This window comes from Mustelus asterias, chromosome 9 (assembly GCF_964213995.1).
Source record: "Mustelus asterias chromosome 9, sMusAst1.hap1.1, whole genome shotgun sequence".
Classification (NCBI taxonomy): Eukaryota; Metazoa; Chordata; class Chondrichthyes; order Carcharhiniformes; family Triakidae; genus Mustelus; species Mustelus asterias.
Genome location: NC_135809.1, coordinates 78225293 through 78249517, shown reverse-complemented (window position 1 = coordinate 78249517; position 24225 = coordinate 78225293). Strand labels below are relative to the sequence as shown.

General features: G+C 43.5%; 1 protein-coding gene across 1 annotated transcript; it reads right to left on the bottom strand.

Moving 5' to 3' along the window:
- Positions 1-13332: 13332 nt before the first annotated feature.
- Positions 13333-18104, bottom strand: fjx1 (four-jointed box kinase 1). Its single transcript, XM_078220387.1, has one exon. The coding sequence runs from the start codon at positions 17691-17693 to the stop codon at positions 16575-16577; it is 1119 nt and encodes a 372-aa protein (XP_078076513.1). The 5' UTR covers positions 17694-18104; the 3' UTR covers positions 13333-16574.
- Positions 18105-24225: the final 6121 nt, after the last annotated feature.

Sequence of the window (24225 nt, the reverse complement as noted above, 5' to 3'; positions counted from 1 at the left end):
CAGCATAAATAGTGATGTTAAGAATTGGGGAAAATTAAGATAAAAAATGAAGTTGGGATAAAATAAAAAGGGGGATTGATAAGTGCAGTTGTCAGAAGGGGTGTTTTGATATGCAGTGACAAAAGCAAGTGTTTATTTATGTGACGAGGGGAAAACAATGGGGTGTTGAAGAGGTGACTTTAAAGTGGAGAGATAAAGGAATTGGCACTTATACTAAAGTAAGAAGTCTCACAACACCAGGTTAAAGTCCAACAGGTTTATTTGATAGCAAAATCCACTAGCTACCAAATAAACCTGTTGGACTTTAACCTGGTGTTGTGAGACTTCTTACTGTGTTTACCCCAGTCCAACGCCGGCATCTCCACATCATCGTTTATACTAAAAGCAGGGTCTACAGGTTGGGTAACATCAAAGGGAAAGAATGATATATCCATAGCACAATAACTGGAGAAAGGGACACAGTAGAGGCAGCTATCATCATAGCCACACCAAGCTGCAGAAAACAGTCTCTCTCTGAAAACTCGAAGAGAGAAAATTTTGCCTTCGCTGAAACTGAAGACGGTTTTCCCAAACATGGACAAATAACCTGAGCATGGTAACCATCTGCTAGATTTAGCTCAGAGTTATATAATATTGGATATTGTTTGGGAACATGGGGTGTCTCAGAGTTCAGGAAACATAGGTAATTGGGAACAAAAGGGTAACGTCATGTGATACTGTGTGTGTATAGCCATCAGTGCAGTTAAGCGTACTGTTGTTGTGTATTATAGTCTTCTTGTCGTGTGTTTTAAGTTAATAAATATTCTTTATTAATTGATCACAAAATGACTGGACTGTTCCTCCCTGGTTTGCATATATTTTCTCACAGTATACCGAACTGAAAATATAAAGCACTAAAGACTGGTGTTCCAAGTTACCCTTATTTGTTTTGGTTTACTTTCGCATTTCATATCAGCGAGGTTCTTAACAGTGATAAATGAGTTTGATCTCATTTTTAATATAGCGACATGGTTGTAAGGTAACCAAAGTTGAGAATTAAGTATTCCAAGATGCACAACATTTCAAAAAGATAAGAATGGAAAAAGAGGAGGAGTAGCCCTGATAATAAAGGATGACAAAAGGACAGTGGTAAGGAAAGATCTTGGCTCAGAAGATCAGGAAGTAGAATCAGTAGAGATCAACATTCAGAATAACAAGTCAGATCTGGTGGGAGTAGTTTACAGGCCTCCACCTGGTCATACTATACTATACTATACTATACTATATGGTCAGAGCATTAAGAAGCAATATAGGCAATTGTGACAAAGATAATGGGTGGGCTTTTCTGGCTGCGCTTGTCCCGAAACCAGAAAATCTTGCCCAAGGTCAAAAGGCCTCTGCATGGTCCACACCCCCTCGCCCGCTATGATTCCCATGGTGGGCAGGACCTGAAAGTTCTCTCCAATGCAATAATTGTGGGGGAATTAATCTACTTGCAACTGGACAAACCAAATTGCCAAAGGTTGTTTAGAAGATGAGATTGCAGAATGTTTTCATGACAGCTTGCTAGAACATTATGTAGATCTAGTATTGTGTAATGAGGCAGGGTTGATTAGTAATCTCATAGTAAAAGACCCTTTGTGAAAAAGTGATCATAATGCAATTGAATTCCATATTAAGATTGAGAATGACAGACTTGAGTCACAACAATCTTAAACTTAAACAAAGCTAATTACATAGCTATTAGAAGAGAGCTTGCCATGGTCATTTGGGTAAATAGACTAAAAGGTATAGTTGAAAGTAAACAGTAGAAACCTTTAAAGAAATGATTAGAATTTTTTAACAATAATACATTAGCAATAAAAATTAAAAACTCAGTGAGAAAGACCTAGCAATGACTTACTCGGGAAGTTATGGTTAGTATTAGATTTTTTCAAAAGTTTATAATATTATGAATAATAATAAGTCTGAGGATTGGAAGTTTTAGATGTCAGCAAAGCAAGACCAAAACGTTGACAAAAAAGGAAAAAATAGGATGAGAGCAAACTAGCTGACAGAAAGCTAGCCAGGATTCAGATTTTTTACCAGTATATAAAAAGGAGAGTAGCTAAAGTAAACATTGGGTGGAATTTTATGGCTCCATTGTGGCAGCAGTGGTACCGTAAAATGTGGCAAGCTGTTCAAAAGTACATTGACTTCGACAGAATCGGAAAATCTCAGCAACAGGAGGGGCAGTAAAATTCCACCCATTTTTTCTTTAGAGGCAGAGAATTTATCGTGGGAATGAGGAAATGTCAAAGAGACTGATCATATTTGTGTTTGTCTTCACTGTAGAAGAAACAAGAAATTGAAGGTGATAAAGAGGCTAATAAGTGAAGAAATTAAATATCAGCAGAGAGATATATTGGAGAAACTTAGGGAATAAATGCCAACACGTCCCCACTTTCTGATGGCCAGCGATTCTAAAAGTGGTAGCTACAGAGATAGTGATATGCTGGTTATGATTTTTCAAAATTCCCTAGATTCTAGAATGGCCCCAGTGAATTGAAAATTTGCAAATGTAACATCACGATTTATAAAATGAGGGAGAAAGAAAACAGGAAACAGGCCAGTTAGCCTGACATCAGTCACAAAATCACAGAATTGTTAAAACACAAAAAGAGGCCATTTGACTCATTTTGTCTGCGCAGGCTCTCCGAATGAGTAATTCACCTCGTACCATTCCCCTGTCTAACCCTGCACATTCTTCCTTTTCAGATAATAATCCAATTCCCTCTTGAGTGCCTCAATTGAATCTGCCTCCATCACACTATCCGGCAGTGCATTCCGATTCTTAATCACTCGCTGTGGGAAAGAAGAAACAGTGAAAACCTCATCTCTCATTGTTTCATTTGCCAATTATTTTAAATCTGTGCCCTCTTGTTCTCGTTTTCTTTCAACAGTGGGAACAGTTTCTCCCTATCCACTCTGCTAAATTACTCATGACTTTGAATAGGTCTTTCAAATCTCCTCTCAAATTTCTCTTCCTGTTGGAAGAAGCCGGAATCTACTATTAAGGAAGTCTTAGCCATGCACGAGAAGGCGGCAATGGTGCAGTGTTATTGTCACTGGACTAGTAACCCAGAGGCCCAGAGCAAGATTTGGGGACTTGGGTTCAAATGCTACCATAGCAGGTGGTTAAATTTGAATTCACTAAAAATCTGGAATTAAAAGGGTGATTTTCCAACCTCGGCACGCCTGCCACAGTTTGCGCTGATTCTGGGAAATAGCATGTGAGCCGAAAAATTGGTTCCGTGCCCGGCACCAAACAGTTTGCAATCATCCTGGCCTCTTTCACCTGGCATAATTGAGGCAGATTGGTGAGAGATTGCCTAGATTTTAATCTCATTAGTGAGTTTGGACATTCCTCCCGGAATGTTCCCACCTCTCCAGCAAGATGTCACATGGGCGCAAATCAGTACTAGTCTCCACCAGCGGAGACCAGGCGCGATGGCCACACTGGGGGCTTGGTGGCCATTGAAGCCCCTGGATGGTCGGGGGCATAGACAGTGCCCAGTGTCACCTGACACATGGCAGTGCCCACTGTATACCCTGGCAGTACCAATTGGGCCAGTGTGCCAAGGTAAGTTGCAAGGAGGCGGGGCCTGAGTGGGCGCTAAGCAGGAGGGGCCTGCATAGATCATCCCCTTAGTGCCATAGAAGTCTGAAAACGGGAGTGTTCCACACCAGTTTTTTGGGCAAGTATGGCACTGCAATCTTCCCATAGTAGCAGTTTTTATGACAGCTGGGGATTCGCACTGGTTGGGAGGTTGGGGCAGAGCCTAAGTAAAGCTGGTGAAGCTGGGGGCAGAGCATTCGAGCGCCATTGCACAGGGTGCCTTGATGTCCTAGTGAACTGGGAGACCTCCACCCATCCCCCTCCCAACGGACCTCTCACCCCCATCATCGGTGGCATTGTCACCCCCACCAACACGGATTGTCAGCATCAGGGCATCGGACCCTCCCGATGATTCCCCTGGCAGACCCCTCACAAACCCCCCACCTGCAAGCCCCCCACCAACCACCCCCTGCACACTCTCCCCGTATATAGCCCCCCCCCGCTTATAGAGCTCCCCCTAGCATAAGTGTCCCCATCTTTGTGCATACATCCCCCTCCCCATCATAGTCCCATTCCACAGGCCCCACCCCCTGGCCATTGTGCCCAACTCGGCATTGGCAGGATGTCAGGTGACCACTGCCAGGGTGTCAGGTGGCCACTGCCAGGGTGCCAGGTGGCCCCTGTCAGGGTGCCACTGCCCAGCAATGTTCCAGACCACCTGGGGGCTTTAATGGCCTCCAATATCCTCAGTGTGGCTATAGCATCTGGTCTCCACAGGTGGAAGCCAGTACCGATTCTTGTCGGCATGCAGGGGACAGTATAGTTGGGGGTTTAGACACTGTTCGCTGCAGCCAAGAGCGAGAATCCAGAAGGTTGTATTGTCTGCTTGGTGCCAGGATTCAGGATATCTGCTTAGGGCTGGAGAGAAACTGGTACTGGGAGGGGGAGGATCCAGTTGTTGTGGTACATATAAGTACTAATGGCACAGATAGAACTAGGAAAATGTTTCTGCATAGAGAGTATGAGGAGATAGGCACTAATTTAAAAGGAACATCAAAGGTAATAATCTCTGGATTATTACCTCAACTATGTGCTAATTGGTATGGAATATATAAAATTAGACAGATGAATGCATGGCTCAAAGAGTGGTGTCTTTAGAAGTGAACTCCAGTTTGTGGGGCACTGGTGCAATGATAAAGGGCTAATTAATAATGTTATGGTAAAGGAACCTTCATGAAAGAGTGACCATAATATGATAGAATTTTACATTAAATTTGAAAGTGATGTAGTTCAATCAGATACTGTACTCTGAAATCTAAACAAAGGAAACTATAAAGGTATAAGAGGCAAATTAACAATGGTTGACTGGGAAAATATGTTGGGTAATATTTAGAACCATAGAATCCTTACAGTGTCCATAAAACCATAGAATCCTTATCGTGCTGAAAGAGGCCATTTGGCCCATCAATTCTGCATTGAATCTCCTGATGATCTACATCCCAGAGTGTTGAAAGGTAGTAGGTGCATTTGTGGTGAATCTACATATTTCTATAGATTCTGGAATGGTTCCTGCAGATTGGAAGCTGACAAATGTAACCCCATTATTTTAAGAAAGGAGAGAGAGGGAAAATTGGGAACTACAGGCCTGTTAGCCATCAGTAGTAGGGAAAATCCTGGAATCTGTAATAAAGGATGTGATAGCAGGACACTTAGAAAATAATGTAGGATTGTGTAGAGCCAACATGGATTTCTAGAAGAGAAATTATGCTGAACAAACGTGTTGCACATTTTTGAGGATGTAACTGGCAGAGATAAGGGGGAACTGGTGGATGAGTTAAATTTAGAGTTTCAGCAAGCTTTTGATATGGTTCCACATAAAAGGTTGATACACAGAATCAGAGCACATGGAATTAGGGGGAATATATCAGCATGGATTGAGAACTGGTTAATGGGCATAAAACAGCAGGAATAAATTATTCCTGTTGGATTGGTTAGTAAGTTTGCGGACGACATAAAGGTTGGTGGATTTGCGGATAGCGATGAGGACCATCAGAGGATACAGCAGGATATAGATCAGTTGGAGTCTTGGGTGGAGAGAGGGCAGATGGAGTTTAATCCAGACAAATGTGAGGTAATGCATTTTGGAAGGTCTAATACAGATAGGAAATATACAGTAAATGGCAAAACCCTTAAGAATATTGATAGGCAAAGGGATCTAGCTGTATAGGTACACAGGTCACTGAAAGTGGCAATGCAGGTGGAGAAGGTAGTGAAGAAGGCATACGGCATGCTTGCCTTCATCAGCCGGGGTATTGAGTTTAAAAATTGGCAAGTCATGTTGCAGCTTTATAGAACCTTAGTTAGGCCGCACTTGGAATATAGTGTTCAATTCTGGTCGCCACACTACCAGAAGATGTGGAGGCTTTGGAGAGGGTACAGAAAAGATTTACCAGGATGTTGCCTGGTATGGAGGGCATTAGCTATGAGGAGAGGTTGGAGAAACTTGGTTTGTTCTTACTGGAGCGACGGAGGTTGAGGGGAGACCTGATAGAAGCCTACAAGATTATGAGAGGTATGGACAGGGTGGATAGTCAGAAGCTTTTTCCCAGGGTGGAAGAGTCAATTACTAGGGGGCATAGGTTTAAGGTGCGAGGGGCAAGTTTAAAAGAGATGTACGAGGCAGATTTTTTACACAAAGAGTGGTGGGTGCCTGGAACTCGCTGCTGGGGGATGTAGTGGAAGCGGATACGGTAGTGACTTTTAAGGGGCGTCTTGACAAGTACATGAATGAGATGGGAATAGAGGGATATGATCCCCGGAAGGGTAGGGGGTTTTAGTTAAGTCGGGCAGCATGGTCGGTGCAAGCTTGGAGGGCCGAAGGGCCTGTTCCTGTGCTGTAATTTTCTTTGTTCTTTGTCCTAAATGGGTCATTTTCAGGTTGGCAGGCTGTGACTACCACAGGGATCAGTGCTGGACCCCAGCTATTCACAGTCTGTATCGATTTGAATGTGGGGAATAAAGAATAGTGGCCAGAATTCTCCGACTGTTCGTGCTGGTGGGATTCTTTGGTCCTGGTGGTTTCCCAGCAGCATGTGATGTCTTCAATGGGAATTCCCATTGACAGTGGCAGGACCAGAGGATCCCACCACCAGTGAATGAGGTGCCTCCTCTGCTGAGAAATACACTGAGGGAAGGCCAGAGAATCTCAATCAATATTTCCAAGGTTGCAAAGAACACAAAACTAGGTGGAAGTGTAGGTTGTGAGGAGAATGCAAAAACACTTCTAGGGGATTTGGAGAGGCTAAACAATGGGGCAAAAAAATTGGCAGATGGAATACAATGGAAATAACTGTGAGGTTATCCACAAGAAGGTCAGAAAGGCAGCATGTTTCTTAAATGGTGAGAGGCTATGGACTATTTCCTAAATGGTGAGAGAAATGGGATTTGGGTGTCCTTGTAAATAAATCACTGAAAGCTAACACGCAGGTACAACAATTAAGAAGGCAAAAGGTATGTTGGCTTTTATTCAAAGAGGATTTGTGTATCGGAGTAAAGATGTCTTACTGCAATTATATAAAGTCTTGGTGAGACCTCACCTTGAGTATTGTGTGCAATTTTGGTCTCCTTACCTGAGGAAAGATATACTTGCCATTAAGGGAGTGCAACAAGGTTTCCAGAATGTTAACTCTTGTTTCGCTCTCCACAGATGTTGTCAGACCTGCTGGATTTTTCCAGCATTTTTAGTTTTTATTTTATATTTCCAGCATCTGCAGTATTTTGTTTTTATTCACTTAATTAATTCTTGGGATGGAGGGATTGCCCTAAGATGAACAATTAAATAGACTGGATCTTTATTCTCGGGGTTTTACAAGAACAAGTACAAGAACACACAAAATTCTTACAGGGTTCTACAAGGTAGATGCAGGAAGGGTGTTTTCCCTGGTCAGCGGGGGAGGGGGGTGTCTGGACCGAGGGGACACAGTCTTTGGAGGAATTTCTTCAGCCTGAGGGTGGTGAATCTTTGGATTTTCCACAGTAATTTCAGTGCAGTGTTAATGTAAGCCTACTTGTGACACTAATAAATAAACTTAAAACTTAAAAAAGGTATGCAGCAACTTTGCAGGAACTTCACTGTTGGAGATTTTGCCGCCTGATGTTGTAAATGTATCTCAGACAGTGAAAATGGAATGCTTCTAGTTGTTTTATGTGATGCTTGAAGATTATTCAAGTCATGAAGAAATGATGTAAGGACCACTGGCTGACAGACTGTTCTGAGATAAACTCTCTGTTCCTTCCAAAGTCTGTGAGTGATTCTGCCAAATTTTGCTCTGAGATGGTTGATTTGTCATCTAGCATAATGTTATTGGAGAGGATACTCCTAAGATAGCTAAACTCTATACTGAATGTAGGGCTTCATTATTGGTAATGACTTGGAGTATGTGGCCAGAGGTTGGTTGATATAAGATCACTGTCTTCTCCAGATAGAAGTCTCACAACACCAGGTTAAAGTCCAACAGGTTTATTTGGTAGCAAATACCATAAGCTTTCGGAGCAATGCTCCTTTGTCAGATGGAGTGGTCTCTGTTCTCAAGATCTCCAGATAGGCCAGGATAGAGAGAAGTGTGGAGGATTATAATGTATATCCTCAGATCCTTGAAGAAAACAGGAAAGGTAAATAAGACGTTTCAGTAATGGGATCCTTTCCTTTATTAGTCTTGTCACAGAATATAAGAGCAGGGATGTTATGTGCAAGTATAAAAAACAAAAGGTCACAGCATATAGTTCTGGAAGGATGTGATTGCACTAGAAAGGGTACAAAAGAGATTTACAAGGATGTTACCATGAATTGAACATTTAGCTATGAGGAAAAGTCAGATAGGCTCTGGTTTTCTTATTTGGAACAGAGGAAGGGGAGGGGAGATTTATTTATGTCTCCACCTCCCAAGGCAGACATCATTTTGGCTTAGAACTATATCACTGTTCTTTCACTGTTGCTGGGTCTAAAACTTTAATTCCTCTCTCACAGCACTGTGGATAGACGTACATCCTAGGGACTGTCGCGGTTCAAGGTGGCTCACCATCAGCTGCTCAAGGGATGGACAAGAAATGTTGGCTATGCCAATGGCACGCTCAATCCATGAAAGAATCAACTGTATAAAATTAGGAGGGACTTAATTAGAGCGATTAGGAAGGACCATCCCTTAACAGAGAAGTCAATATCTAGGGAGCATAAATTTAAAGCAATTGGTAAAGATTAGACGGAAGGAGATTTTCACCCAGAATGTGTGGAACTCACTGCCTGAAAGTGTGATTGAAGCATTTAAAGAATACTTGAACATGTGCTTATATGCTGCAAGCTACAATGACTGAGAGCTGGAAAGTGGGATTTGATTGGATAACTAATTTTTGGCCAGCATAGTTACAGTGGCCAAATGGCCTCTTTCTGTGCCATAAATATTGATGATTCTATGAGAATCAATAAGTTAGTTTGAATATGCTTTCAGCTCTGTAGCATAATACATTTTTTAAACTTATTGAATAATGCAGACTCGTATGTCTGGAAAGAGTAAGAAAAGATAGGCAGGCTTTTCTTTCCCAAGAGGAGAAAGATGAGCAGTTGTGGAGCATGGCCTTGATGAAGACAATGATTCACAAAAGGCAGCCACAGAAGAGGTGAGCAGCAAAAAAATGTTTGAAACTAAGAACCTAATTAGTGTGGCTCATTTGGTAGCACTCTTACCTCTGGCTCAAAAAGTTCTGAGTTCATGCCTCACTCCTGGTCATGAACCCAAAAATTTAGCTTGACACTCTATTGCAGCACTGAGGGAATACTGCACAATCTCATCTTTTAGATGAGATCTTTCAGATGAGATTTTAAACCAAGACTTTGGGCCCTATTTTATCATTTTAATTCTAAGTGCTGGGTGGACTTGAAACTCAGATGCCACCAAATGCACTCTGCCTGAAAAAATATCAGCAATTCCGAATCGTGCTGCAGAAGCCTGTAGGTGGGGCTTGATGTGCCCAAAATCTTGTAGCTCTGATCGGCGCATCCAACTGCGCATATGCAGAAAAAGAAATGATAGAATGCAGCTCCCCTGCCACATCGTTCCTGGGCCAGATAAAGCCTCCCCCAGGCCCCCACAGACATTGCCCCACCCCCACAACATTACTGACCCCCTAATCCCACTATCCCCTCCGCCACCCAGACCGATCGTGGGCCCCTCCCCCCCCTTCCCCCTCACTGATCTCAGGCAGAGTGGCAGCAGACCCCCCCTTCCCCCTCACTGATCACAAGCAGAGTGGTAGCGGACCCCCCTCCCCCCCACACCGATCTGAAGCAGAGAGCCGTCAGACACACCTTCATCCAATCCCCCCCCATCGATTTCAAGCAGTGAGCCGTCGGGCGCTTGGCACTTACCTCACTAACTGAAGCACCCGAATCGAACTTTTGTGGAGCATGTCCATTTCGCACCAAATCTGGACTGGCGAACGCGGTGGTAAAGGGGGAAGTGCCGGCAAGGTTGGGCGTGCAGCCCATTAAGTCAATTTAAATGCGTGCAAAAGCATTTAAATGGCCGTTGTGCCTGTTTCAGGTGCGGTCCCGATCATGTCCATTTTTGTGCCTTGGTACAGGGGCAACCGGCGCGGAGGTGGGCTCAGATCGCGCTACTTGCCTCACGCCCAACTTTACCAAGTTTTCACACCCAAAAACGGGCACAACTTGATGGTAAAATCGGACCCTCTGCCTGCTCTGTCTGGCACTATTTTGAAGAAAATCAGGGAACTTATCTGCGGTGTCCTGGCCAATACTTACTTTTTAATAAACATCAGGAAAACATCTGGTCATTATCACATAGCCGTTTGTGGGAACAAGGACACATCTCACCACCACCTTTTCAAGGATGGGCAAGAAATGCTGGCCCAGCTAGCGATGCCCACATCCCAAGAAAAATAAATAAAAATGTCAACAATTCAAAAAAGACAAAAGAAATTGGGCTTTTATTTTCATACATGACATTTTAGTCTGATAAAACCTTCCAATACCTTAATACAATAATTCAGATATCATTTAAAACATATTAACAAAACGTAAGGTGCATTAGAGAGACGGTGTACAATTGTGAAGAATCCATAAAATTTCACTTTTGGACTGGACAGCAAACGCCCACTGCTGATATTTAAATAAAAGTTACACTCTGCTACAGACATCACATAAAAAAATTATCTGCATTAAAGATTCAGTGCCATGGAGTGTGTAACAGCTGTAACATCTCTCAGCTACACAGAGGGGGAGGATATCCAACAAACATTAAGCCCATGCAGAAAGGCTTGGAGACGCCAAAACGTAAATGGTAATTAAACAACCAGCGAAGGAGGACTTTCAAGAGTCACTATGCAATAGTGACATCTGAACATTTCTTCTAGTAAATTATAAGTATACTACTTTCAAGATATTTTGCCATAATAGCAAACAATTGAAAATGTTATATTATATTCAAGATGTCCCTGACACACAGTGACCACAGGAAATTCTCCCAAAGTGAGAGCGCACTTCAAATTGGAGTTTGGAGTTACTCTGGGTGGGGCAGTCGAAATGCTTTTATCACAGTATTCCTGTGAGCAGATGTTAGGAAAGTTCCAGAACAACGAACAATGCCCTGCAGAGAAGAACCACATGTCTGATTCCGAGTGCCAGAGGATTGAATTATTAAGAGCTGGAGAAACACATGTTCTTCAATCTTCAGGGCATGTCATAGAAGCATGCAAGATAGAAAATGATATAGATAAAAGTGATTTTAAAGTACCAATTCTAGTTAAGTGGTACCAGTAGGATAAGAGAGCACAGTTTCAAGCTGGTGATGGTGATAAGTTCTCTCATTGAAAGAGTGAAAAACACTTGGAATGGACTTCTGGGCAAGCAGGCAGGGTCATGGAGGCAGAAATCCTGGAATCGTTCAGGAGTTGATGGATGCTATGACAAGGAACTGAATTGATTCCACATCACATGATCTATCTTGCACGCTGTGGGCACCTATTCTGCAATGACTCAACAAAGGCTAGAGATGCGGCAGACATGCACTATTAACCATACCAAAGCACCATCAGAGGGGCAAGGAACGAATATATCACAGAAATAATACAAATTTTCAATATTTCAGTGGATAAGGCCAATAAATTAAAATAAATGGATCCCACTCTCATGGGAGTAGCCAAGTACAGTGAAACCTCCTGGCTGCTGACTCACTCCTAACAGAGCCAGATCAGATTGGAATCTGACCCTATTTTTTAAAAAGGCCTCATGACAAAATGGATATGAGCTGAGATTCCAAATTCACCCACAGAAATTTTAGGCCTTTGAGCGTACATCTGACACATCAGCCTCTTTGACATTCATATGAAAGATTTTCTTTTTAAAAAGTGACCATTCACACTTTAAGACATGCCAGTAAAACTATGCTAATAACAGAGGAATTTTCAATAAAAAAGGAGCTTAATATAGTCAGGCAGAAGTTACATCAATTACAATAGAAAAGCATTAATTACAAAATCATGTCACATGTGTCTATTCGTGGACGTGTAAACCACAAATAGCTGACAGTTTGTGTTTCTGTAAATTGAATAAAGGAGACACATGTTATGATATATTTATAAACATTATATGTGAAGCATAAACACAGGTATAGACCAATTGGATCAAGTGGCCTGCTTTTGTGCTGTAAATTCAATGTAATAAGTAATTCCCAGTCTGTGCTCTGCCTAAAATCTTTCATCTGCTCTATAATCCAGCCCACCCACTTCACTGCTCTTAATGTGAAATTACAGGAAGAATGCATAGATAAAGTTAATCTATTACATTAGATCCTTACCATCCATCTGTGCTCTGCATTGGTGGGAATTTGTTGGGAGAGCAGGGTCATTATTCAACTAATGTCACAAAATCCCAGGTCTCAGCTAGAAGCTCACACATGCTGTAAAGATAATCATTCCCACATATTCTTTCGAGTCAACCTCACATTCTCCCTCCTTCCACAAAGGCTTCCCCTTTTTTGAAGAGGGAAAATGCAAACTCTTTTGTTCTCCTTATCTCATACATACTTTTGGAGAGAGCTAGTTTAACTTTGCATGGACAGTTTTCATGAGGCAGCATGTTTTGGAGATTTGGGGGTGGGGGGAGATGGGTGGAGGAAGGAGTAAGAAAGAGTAGGAAAGAAGCACACAGGACCCTCCATTACTCACTTGTCCTCTCACATTTTCTGCCGTTGCTGCGTCCACATTATGGAGCATAGTTTAACAGGAGCAGCATTTATCTAGAGGGAGTGCTGTGCAAAGATTCATTTGGCAATCCCTATGCATTATTTGAAAATGATGTTTCTTAACACACACTTAGTCTGGTGTTAAATCCACTTATATACAGCTGTAGGAAGGTACGTTTGGAATAGGTAACTGAAGTAGGCCATTTTCCAAAAGCCATATTTTTATTATCTCATCAATATTCACCTCATTAAACATATTCATTTATTGGACTGATTGGCACCATTCATAACGTGCCCACAATGCAGAGGGGAACACCCGAATGGGCATTCGTTTAAATCCCCCTCTGCACAGCTGAGAGACCTTTGAAATTAAAGGTCTCTCAGCTGTGCAGAAGGGGATTTAAACGAATGTCCATTCGGGTGTTCCCCTCTGCATTGTGGGCACGTTATGAATGGTGCCAATCAGTCCAATAAATGAATATGTTTAATGAGGTGAATATTGATGAGATAATAAAAATATGGCTTTTGGAAAATGGCCTACTTCAGTAACAAAATGATTCGGGATCAGATATGCTGTGCATCAAGTCTTGGCAGAGTCCAGTTCACTCAGCACAGATTGAGCACTGAACCATGTACTCCTGGTATGTATGGTTAGTACCAGACTGGGCAATTATTTTACCTATTATGCTAGCTTAGAAACTTGGTGACCTAATTTTGAAAAAAAGGTGATAAATTGCTGTTATTATGAATAGAATAGTTACCCAGCTGTCATGTGAAATAACAACCTAATTGTCCACGCGGTTACACATTTCACCACACTTACAATATTGAGTTTAAAAGGATCACCCCCACTACTGTGCCCACACCCTGCAACCTTTCATACCCATGAATTTTGAAGAAAGCTAATTCCAAGTGTAAAGTTGAATGGAGAATGCTGAACTGAACAAAATGTCACCGCTGTCTGTACAGGTAATGATATTGCAGTCTTTCTTTGCACTATATCTCTTAGGGTTGCGAGTGGATCTGTTTATGGTGCCAATTAAGTGGAGGGGCATGCTACACAAATCATCTCCTCTCAGATATTTTCTGACAGTAATTTCATAACAAAAAATGCTGAATCAAGCACTGGCTGAGTAATACCAATAAATGTACAGATAGTGTCTTCGGTTTAACAGTTTGGATTGAATGGCGTATGAAGAGGTGAAAAGAATCTCTCTTTAAGATTGATCAATACACAATAGTAAATAACAGATTAATGGTCCCCTGTTCTCTTCAAGAGTCCATCCTGCATTTAGATATGCCACTTATTCCTCAACTGCAAATGTCTAACCAGCTGAAATGGCAGGATCAATTAAAATAGCTGGATTATCTCAAGTATATAAATCAATTTATTAACATCTCGTATTTTCCCTCTGAAATATATGCTTTGCTGTCTTCTTAAAAAAGCAGCATTATTTAATAATTGAGATGGCTTGAGATAGACATAAGTGGCAATATAATCCTTTCCTTGGAATCCCTCTGCTTTGAATGTCACCACGGAAAGCATGGGCTACAAAGTCAGGTGTTACTCTCACCTCATTTTATACAGGACTATGATCTAGAAGCATGGTACTGTTACTGAGTGTGACTAGATAGGTCACTACCAACCAATTACCTCTCCCTGTACAAAAACAAGGCAAAATGATAAGCAAAATGCTTTACTCTTTCACGACATTTTAATGTGCTGAAAATGCCAGTATAGACTGATTGGGCTGAATGGCCTGTTTCTGTGCTGTACATGCTATGTAATCCTATGTAAACATCTTATCCAATTGTGACAACTCCATTTTTACACCGAAAATGAGCAGATTCAGCTATTGAAGACTCCAAAGCAACAATTATTTGACCCAGATGTTCACTCTAAACCAAAAGCTTCAATTATAACATCCTAAATTTCATCCACATTATAAACATTTCAAAGCTGCTTTAAGTTTAGATGATTTAAGTCTGAAGTAATAGGTACTATTTGTTCTGAGGCAACACACACTGCAATTTCTGATCTCAAGAGGGTTAAGCATTTGAGAACTTACTGGTCTTTTTGGATGATTCTGAGCATTAAATAAATCCTACAGGTTTCGATATTTCCCCAATTTCAAGTTCATTTCTCTGAGCATTCACAGATCACAAGAAGGCATAAGTTCAGGACTGCACCCTTAGTAAAAACATGTTGGAATGTTTATCAGCTGCATAACTTCATCCTAGACAGTATTGGACAGATCCCAATCACACTCAGAAACAAAACAAAATCTGCATCATAGAATCATACTGCGGAGAAGAACCCTTTCGGCTTTTTAGAGAAAGCCCTAGAATTTAATCCCACACTCCAACTTTTTCTCCATTACCTCAAAAACTGGCTCTCTTTAAGTTATGGAATCTGCTTTCATTATCCTCTTATGCATTGTTTTCCAAATCTTAATATCCCTCTGTGAAAAAAATCTAATTTTTCTATTTCTTCTTTCATTCTCTATTTCTTCTGCCAATTATTTTAAAGTTTTACCCCTAATTATCAACACACTTGTATTGATATAGTCCTTCAATTGAGAAAAACTCACCAAAAAAGTCTGATTTTGGATCTAGCCTGAGTCAGGCAAATGCTGATTACAAAAATAAGCCTGGGTTGGTCTTTGTTACATGGTTCTTGGTCACATTTCCAAACAAAAACTTGCCAGTTTGAGAGAGACGTCACAGTCAGAGACAGAGCCTACTCCGTTTGAAACAGACCTTGCTTAACAGTCAGAGAGGTAGAACATTGTTGCTATTTCTATACTCTCCAAATTAGGAATTGTCTGTATTCTTTTGGTTGTGAACTGATGATACCCTCAGAATATCTGTTTACACACTAGCTGTTACAAGACTGTGAAGGCAGATATTTTAAATTTCCGTTTTATTTCCTAGATCAGCCTTAATCTATGAATAGATTTGAAGGACTGAATTTATATTCCTACTTATATGAATCTAACACCAAATATCTGCAATGGAATATGTATTTTGTTTTAAATTTAAAATGTGTGATTTGTGCTTTGTTTGTCTTGGTTGCCACAATGAATCGTGCTGTAACAAGGTTGAAGGGGCCTGCAAGACTGGCCCCACCTGATGAGCAACTGCCACCCCAGATGCCCAGCTATTGCAGTAACTGAAAGAAAACAGAGTTATGTTTTGTTCAGAGTACACTACATAGCAGCACAGCAATGGTAAATATACTCATGTTTAAAATATACAAATTGGAATTAAATTTGTCTTGGGTGATGCAAGCAAATTGGCAACCCAAAGTTGGGTATGGGTGTAAAAAATGGCTGCTGTTACAATAAGGTTTATAAAACAGAAAAGATATGTTACAGGAAGAATTTGTGATTTTATGTTCACGCTGTCTGAATAGCAATCTCCTAATGGCTTCTCTGCTTGGTGTTGTCTCTGGCACATTATGCCTGGCCCAGCTAGCCCACACACCTAAAACACAGCTTCCAACCACAGCCTTCAGCAACGTTCAATTTTAAGTTCTCCTCCTCCAGGCCAGGAGGTTATCCAGGCTCAGAGGATTACTCGAAGTATCTCTTCACATTTTGCTCAAGGGCACCTCCTGGTGGCCTGTTGGTTAATATCACCCAGGTGGCTGGAACACCCTGCCCTTGCAATCGAGAGCACAGAGGTTAACTCGACAGGGGAACTGTGGAAAAATCCAAATCAAAAAAATCCATTGAAACTTATTTACTATATTTAGCTTTACACTGCAGTATATGTTTATACAAACGATCAGTCCTGCTCTGCAACATCTCAGCATGTTCCTCAGACAGGAATCCCATTTGAGAGGCCAGGGGTTCACTGGTTCTGTACAGATCTAATAACTGGTTGGCAACATTTTGGGACTTGTACAACTCAGCAATTTTCCTGGCAGTTTCTTTCCGGAAGATGCACAGGGTCTTCAGCAGTACCTCATGGTACCTGTCCCACATGGGCAGCACCCGGTACCCATGGACCAGCCCTGCTTCATTGTCGATGAAGACCAGAGCCCCTTTGGCAGTCCGGTGGAGGTTATTGGTCGACCTCTCCATTACCCTGGAGTCCCACTGCAGGCTCAGGAGGTTGCTGGCCAGTCTGTCAAAGTTGGCTGTCAGATAGTCAAAAAGGATGAGGTCTGACCATTGCACGAGCTCCAGCATCTCCTGGCTTGTCACATTGGCCAGATCTTCCACCAAGGGGTGCAGCCTCCTTCCTTCTGTCCGGAGAGATGGCGGGGTCACCACATCGGTGAGATTGCTGATCCACTCCGTGAGGCTGACGATGGGTTTGTCCGCCCATTGAGAGCCTTGAACATCCTGCCTGACCCTCAGCCACTGCTCGGCGTTGATGTTGACCCTGGACAGAGCCAGAGCTGGGACGTTGCGAATGCCCAGCAGCCTGGAGAGATAGAAAGAGAGGGTCTCGCCCAGCACTTGGTCAGGATTGATGCCATACCTGAGGCAGGCTCTGGTGCCATCCGAGAAGCTGGCCAGCCTGTTGGACAGCCTCCCGCAGCCTCTCTCCAAGGACACCAGCCTGGAGGAGCGGGCTTTCAGCTGCCAGCGCTTGATGTGGAGGTCGGAAAACCCTGCGGAGGGAGCGCCATCCAAGCGATCGCTCCAGAACACATCCAGCACTTGGGCCGGAGCAGCCCGGGGGGGCGAGCTGGTCCAGGGGGCACTTCTCCTCCCCAGCTCCGGGGCCACGGTGACGGCGAGAAGAGTTCGGAAACTTTTGGCTTTGCTCGGGGAAGGGGAGGAGGATCCCGGAGAGAAAGCCAGGAGACAGATCAGAACCAGGGCTAACAGCAGCGGGATCCTCATCCCGGCCAAAGCGCTGAGAGAGAGAGAGCTCCACTTTGCGCTCCGCGGCTCGCTAATCCCCAGCAGCTCAGCACATCTTCAGCCTGTGAGCCCCGCGTTCCCGGCCCCCGGGTACCGTCCGCTCCACCCGCCGGCCGGCCGCCACCCCCTAACCCCTCGCATCGTCCTGTCCAGAGAGAGCGCTTCCTCCCGCCGATCTCCTGCCTCTCTCACTCCCGGCAATTGCAGCCGCTCCGCTTTCGGGGGGCTCTCCCTCACTGTTGTCGGGCTCTCCTGGTTTAAGCAGTCACCATGTGATCAGAGGTGGCACCGCCCTGACTCCCTTTAAAAGAGCAGTCAGTCCGGGCTTTGAAAGGAGCCTCCCAGCCCGGGCTCCACACAGCAAGCTAGAGGAGCGGGCAGCGTGAAGCACTCGCTTTCTACACTCTTGCAGCAACCGACCTCCCCCTCAGCGGCGGAATACTCGCTCTCCTCCCTCTCTGCGCAGCTTAACCCCTCCCTCCCCTCCTCTAAGCGGTCCAACTCTCTCCCTGCGGGCTAACCTTTCTTTGTGTTTAACTTCTCTTTATCCTAACCGGTTTTTTTCAGTCATGTTCTGCATTAAACAGACAGCAGACTGAAAACAGAAGTGATCATATCTGTAACCAAACCAGATGGGATAGGAGGAAAGGCCAGATCGGTTCAGAGATAGTGCATGAGGCTGGAGGCGGCAGCATCTCCGCTTTATTTGAACTTCATTAATTTCAGATGTCATCTGCTGCCTCAAACTTTTATTCTTAAAATGAGCCCTTCGGCAAATTCCACAGTGTAGCCGACTCGAGACCACACATACACAATTACATACTTAAACATGCTCACACAGAGTTCAGGGGCGGCTGCTGCAATGCTCGCTGACTTGTATAAAGTGTTTCTGTGCATTTACGGATTAATGTTTGAGTGAGGTCGAGAGATAGGAACCATCTCAGGACGCCCTGTAAAATTGGAGGAGATCCAGCAAAACTTCATTCCAGCAACATTGCTTCGAGGGGTAGGTACCCTGTTAAAGACAACAGAGTTCGAGTGGCTTTAGGATCTCACAACACCAGGTTAAAATCCAACAGGTTTATTTGGTAGCAAAAGCCACTAGCTTTTGGAGTGCTGCTCCTCCGTCAGGTAAGTGGGAGTTCTGTTCACAAACAGGGCATATAAAGACACAAACTCAATTTATAAAATAAAGATTACCTGTAAAGACTCGCATTCCAACCAAGTCTTAAAGGTACAGACAATGTGAGTGGAGAGAGGGTTAAGCACAGGTTAAAGAGATGTGTATTGTCTCCAGCCGGGACAGTCAGTGAGATTTTGCAAGCACAGGCAAGTCATGGGGGTTACAGATAGTGTGACATGAACCCAAGATCCCGATTGAGGCCGTCCTCATGTGTGTGGAACTTGGCTATCAGTCTCTGCTCAGCGACTCTGCGTTGTCGTGTGTCGTGAAGGCTACCTTGGAGAACGCTTACCTAAAGATCAGAGGCCGAATGCTCATGACCGCTGAAGTGTTCCCCAACAGGAAGAGAACACTCTTGCCTGGTGATTGTCGAGCGGTGTTCATTCATCCATTGTTGTAGTGTCTGCATGGTCTCCCCAATGTACCATGCCTCGGGACATCCTTTCCTGCAGCTTATCAGGTAGACAACATTGGCCGAGTTGCAAGAGTAGGTACCGTGTATCTGGTGGATGGTGTTCTCACGTGAGATGATGGCATCCGTGTCGATGATCTGGCACGTCTTGCAGAGGTTGCTGTGGCAGGGTTGTGTGGTGTCGTGGTCACTGTTCTCCTGAAGGCTGGGTAGTTTGCAGCGGACAATGGTCTGTTTGAGGTTGTGCGCTTGTTTGAAGGCAAGAAGTGGGGGTATGGGGATGGCCTTGGCGAGATGTTTGTCTTCATCAATGACATGTTGAAGGCTGCGGAGATGTCGTAGCTTCTCTGCTCCGGGGAAGTACTGGACGACAAAGGGTACTCTGTCCGCCGTGTCCCGTGTTTGTCTTCTGAGGAGGTCGGTGCGGTTTTTCGCTGTGGCGCGTCGGAACTGTCGATCGATGAGTCGAGCGCTATATCCTGTTCTTATGAGGGCATCTTTCAGCGTCTGGAGTTTCTGTTGCGATCCTCCTCATCTGAGCAGATCCTGTATATACGGAAGGCTTGTCCATAGGGGATGGCTTCTTTAACGTGTTTAGGGTGGAAGCTGGAGAAGTGGAGCATCGTGAGGTTATCTGTGGGCTTGTGGTACAGTGAAGTGCTGAGGTGGCCGTCGTTGATGGAGATGCGTGTGTCCAAGAATGCAACCGATTGTTTCAGTTGTATATATAGTTGTATGAAACAACTATATGATGACATCAACAAGTTCCATCCCACCATCAGACTCACCATGGACTACTCTCCGGAATCGGTTGCATTCTTGGACACACGCATTCCATTAAGGACAGTCACCTCAGCACTTCACTGTACCGCAAGCCCACGGATAACCTCACGATGCTCCACTTCTCCAGCTTCCACCCTAAACACATTAAAGAAGCCAGCCCCTATGGACAAGCCCTCCGTATACACAGGATCTGCTCAGATGAGGAGGATCGCAACAGACACTTCCAGACGCTGAATGATGCCCTCATAAGAACAGGATATGGCGCTCAACTCATCGATCGACAGTTCCGATGCACCACAGCGAAAAACCGCACCGACCTCCTCAGAAGACAAACACGGGACACGGCGGACAGAGTACCCTTTGTCGTCCAGTACTTCCCTGGAGCGGAGAAGCTATGACATCTCCGCAGGCTTCAACATGTCATTGATGAAGACGAACATCTCGCCAAGGCCATCCCCACATCCCCACTTCTTGTCCTCAAACAACCGCACAACCTCAAACAGACCATTGTCCGCAGCAAACTACCCAGCCTTCAGGAGAACAGTGACCACGACACCACACAACCCTGCCACAGCAATCTCTGCAAGACGTGCTGGATCATCGACACAGATGCCATCATCTCACGTGAGAACATCATCCACCAGGTACACGGTACCTACTCTTGCAACTCGGCCAACATTGTCTACCTGATACGTTGCAGGAAAGGATGTCCCGAGGCATGGTACATTGGGGAGACCATGCAGACGCTACAACAACAGATGAAAGAACACCGCTCGACAATCACCAGGCAAGAATGTTCTCTTCCTGTTGGGGAACACTTCAGCGGCCACGGGCATTCGGCCTCTGATCTTCAGGTAAGCGTTCTCCAAGGCGGCCTTCACGACACACGACAATGCAGAGTTGCTGAGCAGAGACTGATAGCCAAGTTCCACACACATGAGGACGGCCTCAACCGGGATCTTGGATTCATGTCACACTATCTGTAACCCCCATGACTTGCCTGTGCTTGCAAAATCTCACTGACTGTCCCGGCTGGAGACAACACACATCTCTTCAACCTGTGCTTAACTCTCTCTCCACTCACATTGTCTGTATCTTTAAGACTTGATTACCGGTAAAGACTCGCATTCCAACCATTATTTTGTAAATTGAGTTTGTGTCTTTATATGCCCTGTTTGTGAACAGAACTCCCACTTACCTGATGAAGGAGCAGCGCTCCCAAAGCTCGTGGCTTTTGCTACCAAATAAACCTGTTGGACTTTAACCTGGTGTTGTGAGACTTCTTACTGTGTTTACCCTAGTCCAGTGCCAGCATCTCCACATCATGGCTTTGGGATGCCCAGGCTTGTTTTGCTTTTAATAAATCCAGACTCTAGATTGCAGTTTGTCTGCGGGGTAATGGGAGGTACATATTGAAAGCAGATGTCTTCTTTGTATGTATTGTTAACCCGTTCCGTACTGACATTCTGCCAATCCGTTAAAATTCTTTTTGGTGCTGGGATGGGAAAGCTGAGGTAACCATGGCTTGTTTAAAGCCACTGTCAGCATCAGGCAGTCTCAGATCAGTTCTTATCAGAGTAAAACTCCTTATTTCCCATTCCAACAAATTCCCTTAAGCATAACCTCAAACTAGCGCCGTCTATTGCACACAATATATCCCAGCTCTCACATAATTGTCTGTTGTTAGTGAGATTTCCAATGTACTGATAACGGGCAAATGTCATGCTATGACTCTAACTGATATGGGTCCATAAACGTTATGTACTGAACAGTCATTCAGCTGCTGGCTGCTCAGATGATGCGGTTCTAAATTCATTTGGGATACAGCAAGAAATTTCACAACCTTAATGTCACAAAACATTTCACAGGCGATGAAATATTTTATTGTAGTCAGTGCTATGAACAAGAAACAGAAGGTCCCACAAACAGCTATTTGACAAGAAAGCTCCTTTTCCCAAACCCCCCTCCTCAATCAGCAACCCCTAATTGAAATTTACTCAATTCTTACAGGGTGTAACAGAGTAGATGTTGAAAGCATGTTTCTCCTGGCTGGTACAACCATGGGATACAGTCTCAGAATAAAGGACAGGCCATTTAAAGACTGAGATAAGGAGGATGGTGAATCATTGGAATTCTTTGCACCAGTTGGCTGTGGAAGCTCAATCACTGACCATGTTCAATACAGAAATCCATAGATTTCTGGATACTACTGGCATCAAAGGATATGGAGATAGTACAGAAAAAATGACGTAGAGGTGGATGACAAGCCGTGATTTGCCTGAGTGGCAGAGCAGGCTCGATGGGCTGGATGGCCTACTATTCCTAATTCCTATGTTCCACTCCAAACACACTAATTTACTCAGCAACCTCACATCCCAATCCCCACCCCCTCACACGCTCAGCAGCTCCTCTTCCCACGGATCCCACTTATTCTCAGCAACCCCTCTTTCCAAACCCCCTTACCCCCATTCACTCACTCAAGCGCCTGGTCTTTCCAACCTTACAGCAACACTGAACTACTCTGGGCCCCACAGGAAAGGCCATTGTGACTGACAGTTGACAATAAATATTGGTGAAAATGAACCTGCTTTTGCTTCCTGTGCATGCTGAGGTGTGAGATATTTCCTATCGTTATTGTTGTTTACTGCTGCAATTCAATAAGTAAAGAACAAAGTGATAACATTCCAAATACCAGCACCAATTTACTACAACCACCTGAGACTAAAGCTCCACTGCTCCCTAGGAAGGGGGAGCAGGAAAAATGAATAGAAGAGAGACAACAAAGAATGAGGGGATAAAGAAATGGAGGGAAAGATCCACATAGTGCATGCTAAGGTCTCCCGTACAGTCTGAGCATTTGTTGTAATTGCTTATTACCTGGTGATGTTAGTCGGCTGGAAAGATTTTCTTGCCAAACAGGCTAAAATACAGAAACTGTTCTTTTCAAAATAACGTGCTGGTCCCACTGACCTTTGAGACTAAGTTACTAACTAGATATGGGAGGGCCGACAAAGACATGACCTCTAAAGTTTGCTAATCTGCAAGACTTCTGCAATAGACTGAGATTGGGAAATCTTCTAATGAAGCAGAGTTGTTTGATGAGGTATTGTTCCAAAAACTGTCCTTTCTCGCTTCACCATCTTTTTCACATGATTAGTCTCTTCCAGGATTCAGTGACCTCTAAAAGCAAAAATGCTGGAAGTGCTATGTTTAGAAAACAAATGTTCCTTTGGTCTTATTGCTGACCAAACAAATTCAGTGGGAACAGGTGCCTATGCCAATATCCCTTGTGGAACAGAACATAACTAACACTGGATAAAAGCAAATTACTGTGGATGCTGGAATCTGAAACCAAAAGATAAAACGCTGGAAAATCTCAGCAGGTCTGACAGCATTCTTAGAGATGCTGCCAAACCTGCTGAGATTTTCCAGCATTTTCTCTCTTGAGGTGTAACTAATTGGTTAAAAAACATCTTCCACTTGAAAAATTTCCACACACAAGATAACCATCTTCCACTAAGAAGATCAACCATCAATTTTCCTCAGGTCTATTAACATACTAGCAATACCACGTTAAAAAAAACAGCTGCCAATCTAAGAATGCCAACCCTCTGCCCACAAAACCTGCCTTTGAGCTGGAAGATATGTTGGATTTAAATAACTTGAATATAGCTGCATTACAGTTATGTTGAATTTAAGTAGTATGTTAAGCCATAACAAAAGATATATTTCAACATTTGTCCAAGGGTTGTAACAAGAACACTTGTTAGATTCCTTGTAGAATATATTATACTCCCCACACATGAAGGCCAACATTCTATTGTGAGATTAGTAAGAGCGATTATTTACAAATCTGTCATCAGAGTCCTCCTTCTGATTGGATGTGGTCCAAGACCCTTCCAGGTTGTACTGTTGGACACCTCCCTCAGGTCTGTGCCCTTTAAGAAATGTTAGTGATCATCCAAGCTCATCACTCCTCACACACTACCATTTTAGTCCATGCATTGATGAGTTGAAATATGTGGCTAGGAGCGTGTCTGAATTCACATAACTAAATTTAAATTTAAATTTATAATTTAAATTTGCACTTTTTGAGGTCAAACTGAGGAAGAAAAGACAGACCAATTTAGTTT